At 33.7% G+C, this 15,291-nt stretch overlaps 2 protein-coding genes across 5 annotated transcripts; one reads left to right on the plus strand and one right to left on the minus strand.

Moving 5' to 3' along the window:
- Positions 1–222: 222 nt before the first annotated feature.
- LOC108210872 (mediator of RNA polymerase II transcription subunit 19a) lies at positions 223–7,534 on the minus strand. Of its 2 annotated transcripts, none has more exons than XM_017382320.2 (7): positions 7,170–7,534; positions 4,124–4,194; positions 3,661–3,950; positions 3,267–3,464; positions 1,853–1,912; positions 1,522–1,661; positions 223–689 (listed from the first exon to the last, which is right to left on the minus strand). In XM_017382320.2, the coding sequence occupies exons 2-6, from the start codon at positions 4,152–4,154 to the stop codon at positions 1,611–1,613; spliced, it is 630 nt and encodes a 209-aa protein (XP_017237809.1). In that variant the 5' UTR covers positions 4,155–4,194; positions 7,170–7,534; the 3' UTR covers positions 223–689; positions 1,522–1,610. The 2 variants fall into 2 exon arrangements, with proteins under 2 accessions (XP_017237809.1, XP_017237810.1); XM_017382321.2 differs by having other exon boundaries at positions 306–689; positions 4,124–4,190.
- Positions 7,535–10,670: 3,136 nt separating this feature from the next.
- On the plus strand, positions 10,671–15,144 carry LOC108212991 (GPN-loop GTPase 3). 3 transcript variants are annotated; one of them, XM_064090323.1, is made up of 8 exons: positions 10,672–10,819; positions 11,172–11,427; positions 12,408–12,516; positions 12,587–12,668; positions 12,833–12,918; positions 14,186–14,289; positions 14,372–14,511; positions 14,871–15,144. In XM_064090323.1, the coding sequence occupies exons 3-7, from the start codon at positions 12,513–12,515 to the stop codon at positions 14,486–14,488; spliced, it is 393 nt and encodes a 130-aa protein (XP_063946393.1). In that variant the 5' UTR covers positions 10,672–10,819; positions 11,172–11,427; positions 12,408–12,512; the 3' UTR covers positions 14,489–14,511; positions 14,871–15,144. The 3 variants fall into 3 exon arrangements, with proteins under 3 accessions (XP_063946396.1, XP_063946393.1, XP_063946394.1); XM_064090324.1 differs by having other exon boundaries at positions 12,860–12,918; XM_064090326.1 differs by lacking the exon at positions 14,871–15,144 and having other exon boundaries at positions 10,671–10,819; positions 14,382–14,514.
- Positions 15,145–15,291: the final 147 nt, after the last annotated feature.

A 15,291-nucleotide genomic window follows, 5' to 3' on the forward strand; every position in this document is an offset into this window, starting at 1 on the left:
TCATAAAATTATAGAACAATATGCTTCAGTTGAATGTAAATAATTCCTAAATTTGTTTATGGGTCAAAAGACTCAAAAACAGGCAAGGAAAAAAAAAAGCCAAGCTAAAAAACACCTAAAAGAGCAAGGGGTACTGATTTTCTAAATGATCACATGCAACCGCATGTTACCAGCAGTAAGCAGTCCTATTGACATAAATCATAGTGTTGCTACTGTATTAGATATTCATCGCAACCACAAATTCATTTTCAACTGAAAAACTTGCAACATTGCCAAAGCTTAGACGGGCTTTCCCGCTCATGATGTTAGGCTATAAAGAACCATCTACTTTCTACTGAATGCATATACATATACACAATCTTCTTAAACAAAACACAGATAATATTACACAATTTTCTTAATTAACCTTCAATTCTTTCTACCACCCAGAACCTATGAATTAAAATCACTCTATCTAAAAAATACTGGCAACATTTCTAAAAGACAAGACCAGGAAAACAGTCCATGGCAATATGATCATACATCAAAAGCACGGTATATTAAATAGGCAAATGTCTATATGCCGCTACAAAATATATTGGAGCCGTCATAATGACACAAAAAAGTTCATCCATCTCAGCAACTTGCATCAATCTAAATTTTTACAGGTGAGTTCACCTCCATAGAACTTGATTAGTCCACAACTGGTTCTGCATATATGGAAAAAGGCAAGCATTATGTACAAGTCATAAATCATTGCAATGTAATGCAGGCACTATTGTGATGTCTTAAGATCTGCATTTCCTAATATTGTATTAATTCTAAGGATTAAAACATGCTTCGGTAAAAATTGCTACACTATGCTTGTAAACTATCTTTTAAATCATGTTTAATGACCTTTTAGCCCTTAAGGTCCATGACCATGTACCCATCAAGCCCTAAAGTTTAAACGTGTACCATTTAGCCCTCAAGGTATAAAATATATACCTATTGACCCTTATACCTGGACACAGGTGTGTTACTGTGTAATGGTATATATTGGCAGGACAAAAAAGACAATTCAACCTCCGATATATACCGTAATAAACCTCTGTCGCAGTCCAAGGGCCAGGGTCATAAATTTTAAGAACCAAAAGGTCATTAAGCCTTTAAATTATTTAATAATTTGATTAACATTCTAATCTACGATTATTAATCCTGTTCTAGCATTACTTTTAGCAACCAAAATGTTTTTAAGCAAATTGTGTTTAATACAGATGCAACTCGTGAACATAGAAGGTAGGAAAACTACAAAACATATGGTCTCCTCAAACCTACATCCCCCCACCCCAACACGGAGACACACACACACACACACACAGTACTAAATATCAAGGCAGCGTCTTTTCTCTGGACCACTAGCTAAGGGAAAGTACAAAATCATGACAAACTTCATGAACCTGTGACAATCACTGATCCCAACAGCTAGCACTTCACAAAAAAAAAGGGGAAGAAAAAAAAAAAAGGGACGGCAAAAGCCATTCCAGGACATATCCCACATACCTCATATCATCTGTTAAGTAAACAATGGCTCCTCCAAATTCTAAACAGCAACATTTTGAGGACAAAAAATTAATAACAACGCAAAAACCTCAGCCCGCTACCCTTATCGCACCCATCTCATTAATCTTTGAGCTCTTATTCTGCAACATTTTACAGATACAGTAGATTACTTGGAGAAAAACAGAAGATAAGACCTAGAGTATTATAATAAAGATTGAAGTGAATACTTGTTTATGGCATCCATTCAACAAGCTAAGCTAGGTTGAATTTAGGCTGTCTCCATTCTTTACATTAACTAAATTGACTGAAATGAATTGGTAAATTAAATTACCTTACTTTTCTTGTGCCTGTGAATATCATTAATATCTTCATCTCCGTCATGCTTCCTTTTCTGTATTAGAAAAAGGAACTTGTATTAATTTACCGTCCAGGATGCTGGAAAGATGTTTAAGGCCAGTTCAAGAATTTTGAACAAAAGTTATGCTAGTTCTGAAGCTAAATGCAGAATGATAACAGTCCAATCTCCTAGCAATAATATTGAGTTAAATTAAACCAGGGCTTTGAAATTAAAGTATACTCCCACTTCGCAAGTAGGCAGAAGTTTGTGAGTCAAAAAAGTAGCGATTCTGTGCAGAGAGCGCTTAAAACAAAAAAAACTTACAGAAAAACTCCCAAGTTATGCAGAAGGACTAATATGCTTTTAATAGAAGATCACAATTAAATTAAAATCCCTAACTACGTTCATCTTTCTTCCAAATTCTACTCTCTTCCTCCTCGTTTTCTCTCAGCTGTCACCTACATTTAGACAATGTATGTATTTCTTTCAGATTTGAAAGAAATTAGAAGACACTTGACACATAACACATCCACCTCAATCGCAACTCATGAAGCTTTTTCAACTCTTGTAGAAAAAGATAAATGAGGTGAGGAGAGAATTTGAAGACCAAGAGACTGACCCATGCTATGTTGTTTAACTTGGTTAACATCAGTTGATTGATGTCTAGTGACATATTCCTACCAGTTTTAAGAATATCCCACATACTACATAGTTACTACAAAGTACTTAAAAAAGCTACAAATTTATTTCTTCTAGTAGATTGTTGTGCTCCATGTGGTGCTCTTTAAAATCGCCTCTCGGACCCCCCCCCCCCCCCCCCCCCCCCCCTCCTTGTTAAATAGATTATATAAACTTATTCAATTAGTTCATCCAAGAATTCACTTATAAGAGCAAGTCCAACAATGTCCCACTAGATGCCTTACAAAATATAATAAAATATAGTGTCCTAGTGATTTAAGGCATGACTTTTAAATATTCACTCCAACAATATGCCTTATAAATGTGTCTTATGATTAAAGTAGTATCATATTCATATTTGAATTATAATTGGAGGGAAGGGAAAAGATGAGAGAGAAGAGATGTGTAAAAAGTGAGGTAAATAATTTTTTTATTGATAGAAGTGAAATATGGCATGCTTAGTGATGCCTTAAAGATGAGGCACTTGGTGGATGTCCTAGTTATTTAAGGCACCACTAGGACATTGTTGGAGTGCTTACATATACAAAATGCCTTAAATTCTAGTTTAAGACACTAGTTTAGGACACTCTTGGACTTGCTCTAAGAACTTAAATGGTAGAAAATCTAGCATTTGTTACACACTAGTAAGTTAATTACAAGCTAAATGCATCATAAGCAGCTTTCAATGTATTTTGCCACAATATATTTGCAAGGGAGAAAATCATAAAACCTTCTCATGGTGCTGACTGCTTTTATCCTTTTTCTTCTCCTTATCCTTATCCTTACTTCGATCTTTATGACGATGTTTGTGTTTCTTATGCTCCTTGTCCTTCTCCCTGTCCTTATCCTTGTGCTTTTTATGTTTTTTCTCTTTGTCTTTTGACTCGCTTCTGGACTTTCCAGCTATGGTGGGAGTTCCCTTTTCAGACTATTAATAAAAAAAATTATACTGAGTTAATACCTCAGAGAAAAGGGAAAATACAACAGAAGGTAAAGTATACAGGTTACAATTTACATGATTCGGCAAGAACTTGACGATTAAAATATAAAGGTAAAATAATCCAGAAATAAAAGACCAAATCATCAAATTAATATATTAAACTTCCAGAAAGTAGATTTCTTACAGTAGGCAGATCAACTGGACCAGTTTCCCTTAATTGAAATGCTTCTCTAAGGACGTCAATGTCAAAAGGCTGGATGCGTACATTTGACTCTCTTGGATATGATGTACTTTGAATGAGCTGATCCAATTGCATTCCCTCTCCCTTCCTGATTTCTGTGTCCCCCACAACATTGTGAAGATAGTGTGTGTCTGAAATTGATAAAGGAAGTGACCTCTTGCAGAAGAACTCGTGATGAGGAAGTAATTTGTAATGATATATAAGATCCACGGCCCCTGTAAGTTCTCTTGGCCCTGGTTCATTACAAAGAAGAGTTGACCACAATTAAAAACAAAATAGACCTATTGGCCAGGGAATCTTACAACAAAGAAGTAAACTTTAGATACTAGTAATTTGCTTCATAGCATCAACAATATATAAGGTGACATTTTCCAATTTCTGCCTAATGCTACTTAAATGACCATACCTCTTCCAAAGTTCTTGCTCTCCTGATCCATCAGTCAGTTAATCATACAAGGGCAGACCATTATCGCCTGACTATGGCCATAAGAAAGCAGAATATTCAATACATGATAAATTCCGATACAACAAAATTATTGCTATATACTTTCTCACACATTGTTAATTAGAAAATGCAACCATACGAACGTGTATGCACAATCACAAGAAGGCACGTTATCGTCCTCAAAAGTGAGATACCCATGGGGAGATTATTAGAACACATCTCGGTTGCTTTACTTAAAATCCTTACAAAAAATAGGACATGTGCATGAAGATGATACATTTGAATATTTGATGATGTGGGTTAAATATCAACAATATGCTTTGTAGGACAAAGCATCACATAAATAAATAATATTAAAATTGTTATTAAACATTACAATTAAATATGCCAGTGCCACAATACATAGGGTTCATTACCTACTATGAAGTTTTCTGCGAGTAAATCTATATATACTTCATCCTTCCAAAAGCAAAAACTCAATAGATAATTGCACTAAAAATTCAGTTTCCATGCATTAAAAAAAGGTTCATATATCCAAGATATCCAGCAAATTCCTGTGAGATTACAATGCAGGCAAATTATAAATTTAGTTCATTGTTCTGCACTAGGTCTCCCTTGTGGTGTCCACCTCCAGGGCCATAATCCACTACTTCTATATTGAAATTGTGAGTTAACCACTGTTCTAGTCCATTCTAACTCATGCACATCATTTTAAAACAAAATCCTTAATCAACACCTTTTTATTTTTTTCTTATTATACTTGCTCTCAGTTTGTCTACAAAAACATATGAATCACTCCCCATTATACCAGCTCCTGACTATAATAGTTGAGCATCCAAATATCTGATACTAAGTTATGATATAAACTTGTCCAACTGAAGCTACAAACAAACTTATACTTGGTGCAGTAAATGTGATTACCTAGGTCGGTAAAGAACATTAAGAAACATATATGGCAACAATTTACAGGTGGCAACCACTGATAATGGTGCTATGGAGCTTTGGCTGGTAACTTGATGTAAAGCTGTCATGCAATGGTACTATCGCAGTGATAGAACTTCAATGCAATAGCATGGCTTCTTGACGGAGGCTAGACATCTACTTATATATTCATATTCATGTTCCCCGACAACAGTAGGTGAGGGCATTGTTATTAAAAACGCACCTAAAGAGCTGCTTAAGCGCACCTATTGGACCCTGCTTTTCTGAAGCACAGAGCAATTACAAAAATCTTGATTTATGCGCGCTGAAGGCCAAAGGGCATTTTTGTGTAAATGGTGTTTTTCTGGATATAATATTAAAGGGGGGGTCAATATATTATTTTATTGGGCTTGTTCTAAAGCCGAGCACATTATTCATACAAGACTTTTAGTCATATATACACTCCAAAATAACTAGTCGCCTCAATCATCCTCCAAAAATCCTCAACAAAGCACCAGCAAGAGACTTCTCAATGCTTACAAATCCTCAATGCACACAATCAAGAGTGGCCAATGTACACAAAAGTGAATCATCCAAAAGGCAGCTAATCAATGACATTGAGGATGAGGATGCTCAGTAATAAGAATGAGGAGGCGATTGAATTTGCGTAGAATAAGTGTCTTGAAGGTTTTGATTATTATGGAAGCAGAGAATATATTGATGCACAAATATTAAACTTATCCACTTAATATATTTTATTACTATGCAACACGGACCTAGTTTTTTCTTTTGAGTTTATAGATAGTAATTAGCATGTTTAATTATCTTGATATATAAAAATATACATAATTTAATAAGGCACTTTGTTTGCAGAATCCCACGCTTCGCGCTTAAGCTACAAGAAACCCCTCTTCGCTCACTTTTGCCTCCAATAACATCGGGTGAAGGAAATACAAGTGAAAATAGCTACACAAGAAGTTTGCTATATTTTTGTATTTTGTTTGCTAAATAAAAAAAAATTGTATTTATAAGAAAGCGGTTCAACTACATGCATCGGGTAGTGTAGAAAAAAAGTTTGAGGCGTTTATTCTAAACATGCCGAGTCCCGACAGTGTAGTATATATATACTTGCTTAGATCATTTGGCCATAAGTGCTTGTGAGCCTCTATCTTACTCGGACTTAGGTACGGAGTGTCGGACACGACAAATATCCGAGTGTCAGAATTGGGAACTTTGAAAATTGGGGCCACAGGGATACTGTCCTATTTTTGGACATGGGTATGGGGACCCATTATAGCATACTGATAAACAAGTATAGCAACAAAAAAACTTAAATTAGACGTGATTTTGTACATGATTTTTCAAATCAGGCGTCTTGTGTACTTTTAATCCCATTCTTGTTTCTTTCTTTTTTCTCACATATTTCTTCTGAATTGTAAGTTTGACTCATATTTGATTTTTAAATTGGTCAAAGTGTCCCCATTTTAGTAAAAGGATCCGACACGTGTCCGAGTGTCCAAATGTCTGACTTGGGTACGACAACCTAAACAGAAGAGTCGGGGTGACATAGGTCAGCCTTGGTCCATTATGTTATCTTATTAGGACATAGGTCAGCCTTGGTCCATTATGTTATCTTATTAGGTTTCTAGTTCGATATAAGGTCATGTAATCCTCACATTAACATACAATTGATTCTCATGATGACAAAATTGAAATTATTGTCTTTGTCGTTGAGATTACTGATTATCCAAAGAAATATAAATTTCCTGTCTTTATTTAATTATAGCAGGGGTTTAAACATTAGTGTAGGGGAACATCAAAAAACCTATATATGACCCAGGTCAGCCCGAGAAATTGTGATGTACTTGATCAGTGGTCATATATACATATTAAGAAATCATATAACAATGTCCGATAATTTCGAATACTATCATTAGTCCCATCTGCCTTATTGAATTAGCATATAACCAGAATTTGAAGAATTCAATGAAAAAATTAATTTCCAATTGATAGAAACTCAAGAACGAACAAGTGATAATAATAAATAATAAATATATATAAGAGAACATGAAGTGTAATTAGTTACCAGATCGGAGAGAGATTGATATAATTGTAGCCCTAGATTAAAAATTGCAGCGGCGAGTAGTGACTAGAGTGGAGATGTGATTTGGGGTTTTATAAATTTGGAGAAGAAACGTCGTCGTTCGTAAACCCTAATTCTCGTCGGAGAGTTGGAGGTTTGGAAGTTGAAGCGAAAAGCGAAGCTCGTACAATCAATTCGCTTCCGTCCCTTTTCTTATAGCCCGCCTCCTTTTTTTCCCCTTAATAATTACTGTGCAATTTTTTTATGCAAAAAATTGGTTATTTTTTCCGGCCGGAGAATGTTCTCCTCGATCAAATTTTTTTGATTCACGGAAAATATTTTCTGATATATTTTATCTGAACAGCGTTAAGATCTTAGCGGATGTTACCGTACAAGTCAATGATACTCCCTCCGTTTCTTATTTCTTATTTCTTTTCTCGTTTCATATGTCGGGACTGTTCATAACATGAGACGAATTATTAATTTATGTTTAATTTATAAGAAATATAATCATGAGTGATCTTGTTGGATTCGTATCCATAAATACTTTAATACGGTGAAGTTTTTATATTTAATACTAATACGAAAATAAAGATATTAACGATCAAAAGTGTGCATTGGCAAACGTGCTAAAGACAAACCTGAAAAGTATTAAGAGACGGAGGGAGTACAAAACATGCAACACATAAAAATAAAAAATATTCTGGCAAAAAAATATTAATATCAACGGAATAATTTGATAAATAATAATTCGAAAGTTTTTGGAGTAATTGAAATATGAAAATAATAAATTTTGTATTTTTCATTATTCAAGACTGGATTTGAAAATTGTATAAAACTTGCATGAAATAAAAAGAGTACGGGAAAAAATTATTTTGACGACTATTAAAATGAAAAACAAAGAATGTATCAGATCTTTTCCAAATATATGTGTGTTTTTATACAAGGACGACACTAATACAATTGTGTTACGATTATTTAGAGATATATTTTGAATTAGTTGAGTTTTTTAATCATATTTGTCTAGGGACACCATCTGGATTTGAGGGGACATTTGTCTATAATCTATAATTAATTATTTCATTAAGAGAAAATAGTTAATTTAAGACTAAGATTAATCATTAACAAAAAATTTGAAAGAATTTGAGTTTGAGTTGACCGAGGGAGAAGGACTAAAGTGATACGAGTCTTGAATTGACTGCTTACAAATTGTGCAAGCAATACGGAAGTCCCTTGTCTGCTTTTCTTATTTAGGGAGAATAATAAGTGAGTGTTGTAATTTACTCGTAAGTTTGAATAATAAGTGAGTGTCGTAATTTATTTGTAAGTTTGAGTAACAAAAATGTGAAGTTTGGATTTGTTAAACGTGCAGCGAACAATGTAGCTCTATCTAGCGAGGTACAATAGTTCCATTGCTGATCATAGTTGGAGGGTAGAAGATGTCTATTCCGAATTTCAGTATATACTTGTCAATGATTTTCGAAAGTAATGAAATATATCCCTTGTGTCAAAAAAAAAAAAATAATATTATTAAGTTCGCACAAAATACCGATAATCTTTCTTCAATATATTGTGAGAAATTCTTAATATTAGAAATGGTTGTTTAGGAAAACTATATTATTACCTTTTAAATGTAGAATCTCGTCTATTTGATATTAAATTATGAAAATATTAACAAAGTTTTTTTTTGTAAAAACGTTAAAAGTTACGGACCTCCATTTGACAAAAATAATTTTATTTCGCTAAATGATAGTAATATACAAGTATATAAACTTATAAAAGTTAAAAAAAACCGTCGATGTCATTATTATAATCAAAGCAGTTTATCCAGATTTGTTTAACATCCATATTGTGTTCGAAATTTGAATTGAAATTTTAATTTCATACAAGAATAATGACAATAGTTAAAATAATTTTATTTATATTCAATTAATATGTTAATATAGATTTATCGAGATTTTTACAAATACCACGTTCATAAGTCAAAATCAATCTTTCATTTATCAAGAAGATATTATAATTTGTAAGAAGGTTTATACTATAAATACTTGAAATATATTAATGAGTAGCTAAAACACAGGTGAAATTTTCTATACTAAATTTTTATGGTTGAAGTTAGGGCTGAGCATTCGGTCGGTTCGGTTCATAACCGAATCGAACCGAAATAACCGAAAACCGAAATTCAAAATTTTTACTAAACCGAACCGAACCGAACCGAATTATCTATTAAACCGAACCGAAACCGAACCGAAATAATTCGGTTAATTCGGTTTCGGTTATGAAAAAACCGAATTTTTAGCAATTAGCAAATCATCAAGAATTTAGGTACACAAATGACAAACATTCAGTTCAATTTCAACATCACATGATAGTGCGTGGGTACTAGTTCTTAATAAAAAATAGTAGAATTTAAATGGAGGTGCTGAAGTTGTGATCTGTTCTGCCAGATTTTCAATGCAACTTGATACATAATCAACTTGATACGGATTAGCGTGGATACCTCTGAAAAAATCTTTGATTCTTGAATTCGGTGGATGCAGGGATGAGGGAGAGGCGGAGTCGCGGCGGCTGCGTGTAATAAGATTAGGTATACGAGAAACTGGGTGTGGGCAAGCCGCAGGTCTAATCTGTTTCTATTTTGTATTTTCTATTCTATATTATATATATATATATATATATATATATATATATTATATTATTTAAAAAATAATAAATCTATAATTCTGTTATTTCGGTTATAACCGTATTTATAATTCTAATAACCGAACCGAACCGAATAACAATTCGGTCAATAACCGAAAACCGAATCAACCGAAATTTTCAGAAAAATGAAAACCGAACCTAACCAGAATTGCATGGTTCGGTTCGGTTATTCGGTTTCGGTTCGGTTTTGCTCAGTCCTAGTTGAAGTGCATATGAAAAATGATGGAAGTAAAAAATAAAGATCACGTTAAGTAAGTTTTGTTATGTGACTTCTAGTTATAAGCGATTGTTATCCATTACATCAACATTAGGCTTCTTTATCAAAAAAATATGTGAAAAACTGTTTGATAAATATGAAAATTATTTTTCTGAATAGCGATTTTGAATCTGGGAAGTATTTTTGGAAAAAGCAGATATTTCAGTTTTTAATATTTTTCAGTTTTTGTGGCAGGCATACATAAATTTCATTATCAAATCTCATCAAAACATTTTTTGTTATATTTTATATCAAAATATGTAAATAAATAAAAAAAATTGTCAGACAAGTATCTAATTTCTATAACAACACTTTCCTATCAACATTTTATATTACGGAATAACAATTTCTAACAACACTCACAAACAGATAGTTCAAAATTTGTTTTTCATCATATTATTTGTATAATGAAACCAATAAATTTATGAATTATAATATGATAAATTAAAACTCTCAAACTTTTCCGATAACTTATTTTCATTTATAAAATTTTAAATTTACAAATATACCCACGCACCTAATACCAATGTTAAAGAAGCAGTTTTTACTTTTTACGAGATAAGACATGGACATAGTTACATACATATAATGTATGCATAATTTCCATTTTTCAACATACATTGCGAGTGGTGCGGAGTGAGGGGCCAAAGTCATACACAGTACTGGAAAGTCTCTGATCACTTTTTTTTCATCTGTAAGAATCCCTCTCTATCTCTATGATTTTATGAGTTTCGTCTTTGTGATTTGCCTTGCTTGTAGCTCAGCTCTTGCTTCTTCTTCTTTTTACCTTTTAATTAATACCAGCGCTCAAGAATTTAGTCTAATTTTAATCATACCATGTTATATTCTATCAAAATTATGCCTTGCCAAGAATTAAAATAACATCTCGATTTTTCAGTGAATTAATCTTGTAACATTAATTTCAATAATACAGTGCTTTTAGGCCCGGTATGATGATGTTAATTATTCTAAGTAAATATGTAAAATTTTAGAATTTGGCGAGGCGATTAAATAGTAGCTTCAATTTTCTCTGTTTTGCCGACAAGGGAGTTTGAGGTGGTATTGTTATGCTGTTGGTTTCTTGCTGCTGCTTTTGATGGCTTATTCTGTACTGAGTTTGCTGATTGCTGCTGCTGTCTGGTGCGCTGCTTATACCTTGGTTGCTATTATTGGGGTCTTTCAATTATTTAGTTGCTTTTGTAGTCCTGTTGTGTATTGAGAAGGTCAAGTGTCAAGGGAATTAGCTACAACGGGTTACGACTTACGCGCAGCTAGTTAATTGCTCCTGCTGGAAGCAGAAAGGTACTGCGTATTATTTCTTCTATTGCTATAATATGCTATCTATATATATGGGTCATGTTCCACATAGAACCCTTAGAACCATTAGCTTATTTCCAGTATTAATTAGGGTTCTGCAGCAGAACGTTACATGAAAAAAATGTCTTATTTATGTATTATTCAATGAAATTACTTTGAACACACACACCGATTGAAAAAAAACATGTATTTAGATTCAGATCCTGAAAATCTATGTAAAAAACAGGGTTCTGCAGCAGAACCTTTGTGGTTCTATTTTAAGCATTGGTCCTCTCTTGAGCGTGACCCCTATATATATCATGTCTTGCTTTCAAATGCTATCTCTACAGAACATCCTGCTCTCACATTCTTATCACATCAGCTTCCTTAGATTAACATTTATTTTCAATTGGTCAGCTTCAGTAGGAGGCATGTGTGAGCATCCTAGTATGGTCTTGGTCAGAATCCTCTCCCCCTCAACAAAACATGTCTTTTTTCCATGTTCATATAACACCATTTGTTTGAAATTGCCACCATATGATGACAGTCCCAATCAATTCTATTGCTGAATGGATACAAGTACTTGCTTGAATATAGTCTTTTCACATCACTTTCCGAGTAACGTGAACACTACAATTCTAGCTTGATCAGCAAAATAGCAAACCTCATTGAAGCTCTTTCTTACCATCGCTACTTCAAGCTGAAAGCAGTTACTTTAAATTAAAGTAATCAAGTACAACACGTTGATAGTGTTGCAACAAGAACTTTCTTACAAGTCAAAATTTGATGTTAGTTCAAAAGTTGGTATTAGATTGGATAACAGTTACCGCAATGCAATTGTCTTCAACACATAAACTCTTTGTCGCAACTAATGCTTGTTGTAATAGCTTTAAATCATGATATTATCCAGTGACAAAATCCTATGAGGAACTTGTATATTTAGTTTTTCGATATTATACTCTCACTTTTCCTACTTTGAAATGCAGTCTACTTATTGTGCAAGTTTGTATCAACATTGTGAAACTAGAGGACGAGCAGTTCATATAGTAAATTTAGATCCCGAAGCTGAAAATTTTGACTATCAAGTGGCTATGGGTAATTCAAACTCATCAATTGCTTTTTCTTTCTACTGTAAGAAATGTGTAAGAGTTTTAAATGTATGCAGATATTAAGGAAATTATATCTCTGGATGAAGTTATGGAAGAACGTAAACTGGGTCCTAATGGGGCTCTTATTTACTGCATGGAGTATCCCTCTTACTCAAAATATTTCCTTTTGTCTCCTTTAGTTGTGTACTTGATTGTTGTATGTCTTGTATTATATGTTACCACTTACCAGTATAAAGAAGAACCCAAAAAATATTGTTTTTATGTAATTGGACAAATGTATATCCTTGACTCTTTATGATCAGACACCTCAAAGAAAGTTTGGATGACAGGTTAAAAGAAGAGTTGGATAACTTTACAGATGATGACTACATCGTTTTTGATTGTCCAGGTATTATATTTGTACTTGGAACTGTATTTTTTTTGTTAATTGCACAACTGTTACCAGGGACGGAGGCAGGGGGTGGCTGGCAGGTGCGAACTGTATAATATTAGTTATAAAATTTATGATTTTTATTAAAATTTCAGTGACATAAGGATAAATCTAATTGAATACTTTAACTTCGTCCCCTAAAATATACGTAATTTTTTTTTTTTTACAGTTTTTAAGTTTTTGAACTAATAAATTTATATAAAAAATATTCATGATATTTATACTAAATCTTTACTACGTAAGTAGCCAAAAAAAATTAATTCGCCCCCTATGTACTTAAGCGCCGGCTCCATCCCTGACTGGTACCACTACTTACTATTGAGATAGTATGTCACTAGTTTACTTTCTTCTACTCAAATGTTTCCTGTTTTCTGATGGTTCGAAAATTTAAATGTTTAATTGAATAAGGGAAGCAAGCATGCACATATGTTGGAATTTGGACACTCATGCCCACATACTTGAACAACTCTCAGTAGTAATTACTAAAGATTTCACACTTCTGAACGAGCTTGCCTGTTTTTTGGTTACTTTTCTTCATTAAAATTATTAAAACAATCCTTCACATTCACTTACATGTTTAATTGAGTAAGGGAAGCAAGCATGCACATATGTTGGAGTTTGGACACTCATGCCCACATACTTGAACAACTCAGTAGTAATTACTAAAAATTTCACACTTCTGAATGAGCTTGCCTGTTTTTTGGTTACTTTTCTTCATTAAAATTATTAAAACAATCCTTCACATTCACTTACATTCTTAACACGTAGATTGGCCTTGTGACCGATTATTATCCGCGCGGGGGGGGGGGGGGGGGGGGGGGGGGGTCAGCTAATACTGCTGGACAAAAAACTCAGAATAAGCTCTACTAACTTCTTTATCCAAACACACTCAATAAGTGCTGAGTGGCTTCTGGTCCAAAAAAACTGGGTTCCAGCACCCTAAACACCCACATTGCTTTCTTATACTTGTTAAACAACTGCACAAGTAAAGCGTGCATGTACTTTAAAAAGAAAAGGTCACTTAATTGTAGCTTTATGTTTCATGGGATCTATTAAGCGGTGATGGCATTTTAAATATCTTACTAGTAGTTTGCTGATGGTCCTGACATCACATACTTCATTCTATGTAGAATCCAAACAAAAGGTTAGCTGATAAGTCATACTGATGGAATTTTTGCTTTAGTGGGTTTGATCAATTGTGTGTTATGACAATTGAATACTGCAGGTCAAATTGAACTTTTTACTTATGTCCCCGTGTTCAAGAACTTTGTGGAACAGTTAAAGCGCAAGAATATCAATGTTTATGTGGTTTGTTTGCTTGATTCTCAGGTCGGTTGAAGTTTCTCTGTCTGATCAAATATTTATCTTTTTATTTTACCATTTAAGCTGAAAAAGTTACTTTGGCTATTAGTTCATGACAGATGTTGCTAAGTTCATGAGTGGCTGCATGGCTTCGCTGTCTGCAATGGTTCAGCTTGAACTGCCTCATGTTAACATCCTCTCCAAGATGGACCTTGTGAGAAATTAAAAGGATTAAAAGGACACTGAAGAGTATGTCTTTGCACAGCTTCTGTAGTATGTTGTTGAGATTTGCTCTTTCGCTTTGCAATTTGAATGCTTGATTAGTTTTTTAGAAGCCAAATCAACTAAGCATTAGATTTGAAATGTTCATGAGTTTTTAAACCAGTACTTAGATTTTTCAGAAGTCAGAACTAGGTTAGGCACCAGAGACTATTGGAAACTAATTTAGTTGAATGTGAAAATGAAGAGAGAATTTAACCGTTATTTGTTCTTAGACCACATGAAAATTGAAGAAGATTCGTGTTTAAAGTTTTTGATCCACGTATATATATGCATTCTAGTATGAAATAGTAAGATTTATATATTGATCTTCCTGTACCATTGTGAAGCTTGTCGGTGGTTCCTTAACTTGTATGGTGCCCAAGACTGCATGAAGACCCAACCAAGGCCCAAAATAAAGAAGAAAGAAACAAAAGACTCTGCAGATAGAACATGCTTAATAGTTAATACCATTCACACAATCTTAAGATCTGCATACAAATGTATGTCTGTGTGTATAGATTTAAACAAAGTTTACTTCTACTTTGTTCTTCGTGAAGTGTAGTTCATGATAGTTAATATTGGACGTATTTCACTTGCAAGTTGTTTGAGCAAATTTTCTTACGCGGTTTAGCTTGCCTGCCTCTTTTCAATGTTCTTGGGAGACCTTTAGCTTTTGTTTCTTAAGCAATGAAGTCCCCGCAGTGTAAGAACTGATTTCCTAATTGTATGTTGGAAGAGCTGTGCAGGTGTCCATCTGCACACATAAGA

Source organism: Daucus carota, chromosome 3 (genome assembly GCF_001625215.2).
Source record: "Daucus carota subsp. sativus chromosome 3, DH1 v3.0, whole genome shotgun sequence".
Taxonomy (NCBI): domain Eukaryota; kingdom Viridiplantae; phylum Streptophyta; class Magnoliopsida; order Apiales; family Apiaceae; genus Daucus; species Daucus carota.

Excerpts from the sequence above, each read along its gene's own strand:
- LOC108210872 (XM_017382320.2), bottom strand. The coding sequence starts at position 4,154 with ATGGATCAGGAGAGCAAGAACTTTGGAAGAG. Across the intron at positions 3,465-3,660 it reads GTCCAGTTGATCTGCCTACT|TCTGAAAAGGGAACTCCCAC; the intron begins GTAAGAAATCTA and ends TTTTATTAATAG. Across the intron at positions 1,913-3,266 it reads GCAGTCAGCACCATGAGAAG|AAAAGGAAGCATGACGGAGA; the intron begins GTTTTATGATTT and ends TTTCTAATACAG.
- LOC108212991 (XM_064090323.1), top strand. Across the intron at positions 12,669-12,832 it reads GCTCTTATTTACTGCATGGA|ACACCTCAAAGAAAGTTTGG; the intron begins GTATCCCTCTTA and ends CTTTATGATCAG. Across the intron at positions 14,290-14,371 it reads TTTGTTTGCTTGATTCTCAG|TTCATGACAGATGTTGCTAA; the intron begins GTCGGTTGAAGT and ends TTTGGCTATTAG.